Below are 1,224 nucleotides of genomic sequence, written 5' to 3'. Positions count from 1 at the left end.
TTTAGTTATGTAATGTAATATGCTAATAATACATTTTATAATTTATACATATACTTTAGAATATAATCCTATGGTCTTGCTCTTACATACAAATTGAAAATTATCGATAGATAGGTACAGTAATTAACTTTAATTAAATCACGATTTTAATTTTTAAAATAATATTACAAACAAACCTTTCCTTGATTTCCATTGACTACATTGTATTTACCGTTCCAATCGATACAAACAGGTGAAACACCATTACTAAAAGAAACTTTGTTTTGTAACACTATAATAGCTATATCTTCAGCATGAAACCCAGTACGTCCATAATAACCTTCTTTCAGGTGAATCATTTCCACCTGTAAAATTGTTTTAATTTATATCATATCATACCAATTATTTTTAGACTTTTGAATTATTAATAACTTACATTTATTATTTGAGTAAATTCATTGTCAATTATTGTAATATTTCTATCATATTTTCCAACAGCAATTTTGTATAGACCATCCGTTACTGATATATTCTTAGATAACACAGCTTTTTGCCAAAAACAATGAGCCGCTGAAAATTATATTTATTTAGTTTCCATTCTTTTCTAAATACATTGTACAAAGGTTTTACCAGAAATGACTAAATTTGGAGAAATAATTGATCCTCCACATATCATGTCATAATTATAATTTATTTTATTTAACTGATATATTCCAACATTCCAAGGAGCCGTTCCAACAAGTGCTCTATCACCATTGTCGATCAATACTTGGTTTTCGACATATACTCTACCGCAATCTGAAATAAGATTTAAATATAAATATAATTATATGGTTATTATTAATAAGTATCTATGGTATAAACATATTTTGGACAGTTGTACACAAAACGAAGATGCCTAACCAAACAATTATTTTTCCTACATAATTTTATCATTTATAATACAAACTAAACCATTTGAATACAGTAAAAGTTATGTAAATGACTAATATATATATATATATAAATTAGAGACTCATGTTTATATGATAAAAATACAATTACATGGATTGCATCTATATAGTTGTTTATTCCACAGCCCATTAGACTGACAAAATAATTCAAGTGAAATCTCTTGTCCATTTGGTGCAGTAAATGTTGGCTTGCATGATAGTGTTGCTATTGTATCAAGTATCGATAAATTTGAACAATTAGCATACTTACCATTATGACTACATTTAATATCTAAGCTATCTGATATTAGAG

The 1,224-nt window shown here is 26.3% G+C and overlaps 1 protein-coding gene across 1 annotated transcript; it reads right to left on the bottom strand.

Annotated features, from left to right (window-relative positions):
• Positions 1 to 142: 142 nt before the first annotated feature.
• On the bottom strand, positions 143 to 1,218 carry LOC100575953 (modular serine protease-like). The gene is made up of 4 exons (XM_003248654.4): positions 1,024 to 1,218; positions 610 to 777; positions 416 to 549; positions 143 to 344 (listed from the first exon to the last, which is right to left on the bottom strand). The coding sequence occupies exons 2-4, from the start codon at positions 653 to 655 to the stop codon at positions 165 to 167; spliced, it is 360 nt and encodes a 119-aa protein (XP_003248702.1). The 5' UTR covers positions 656 to 777; positions 1,024 to 1,218; the 3' UTR covers positions 143 to 164.
• Positions 1,219 to 1,224: the final 6 nt, after the last annotated feature.

The sequence above is a fragment of the Acyrthosiphon pisum genome, unplaced genomic scaffold (genome assembly GCF_005508785.2).
Source record: "Acyrthosiphon pisum isolate AL4f unplaced genomic scaffold, pea_aphid_22Mar2018_4r6ur Scaffold_6707;HRSCAF=7275, whole genome shotgun sequence".
NCBI classification, from domain to species: domain Eukaryota; kingdom Metazoa; phylum Arthropoda; class Insecta; order Hemiptera; family Aphididae; genus Acyrthosiphon; species Acyrthosiphon pisum.
The sequence above is the reverse complement of the archived record's forward strand: the minus strand, read 5'-3'. Positions and strand labels throughout refer to the sequence as shown.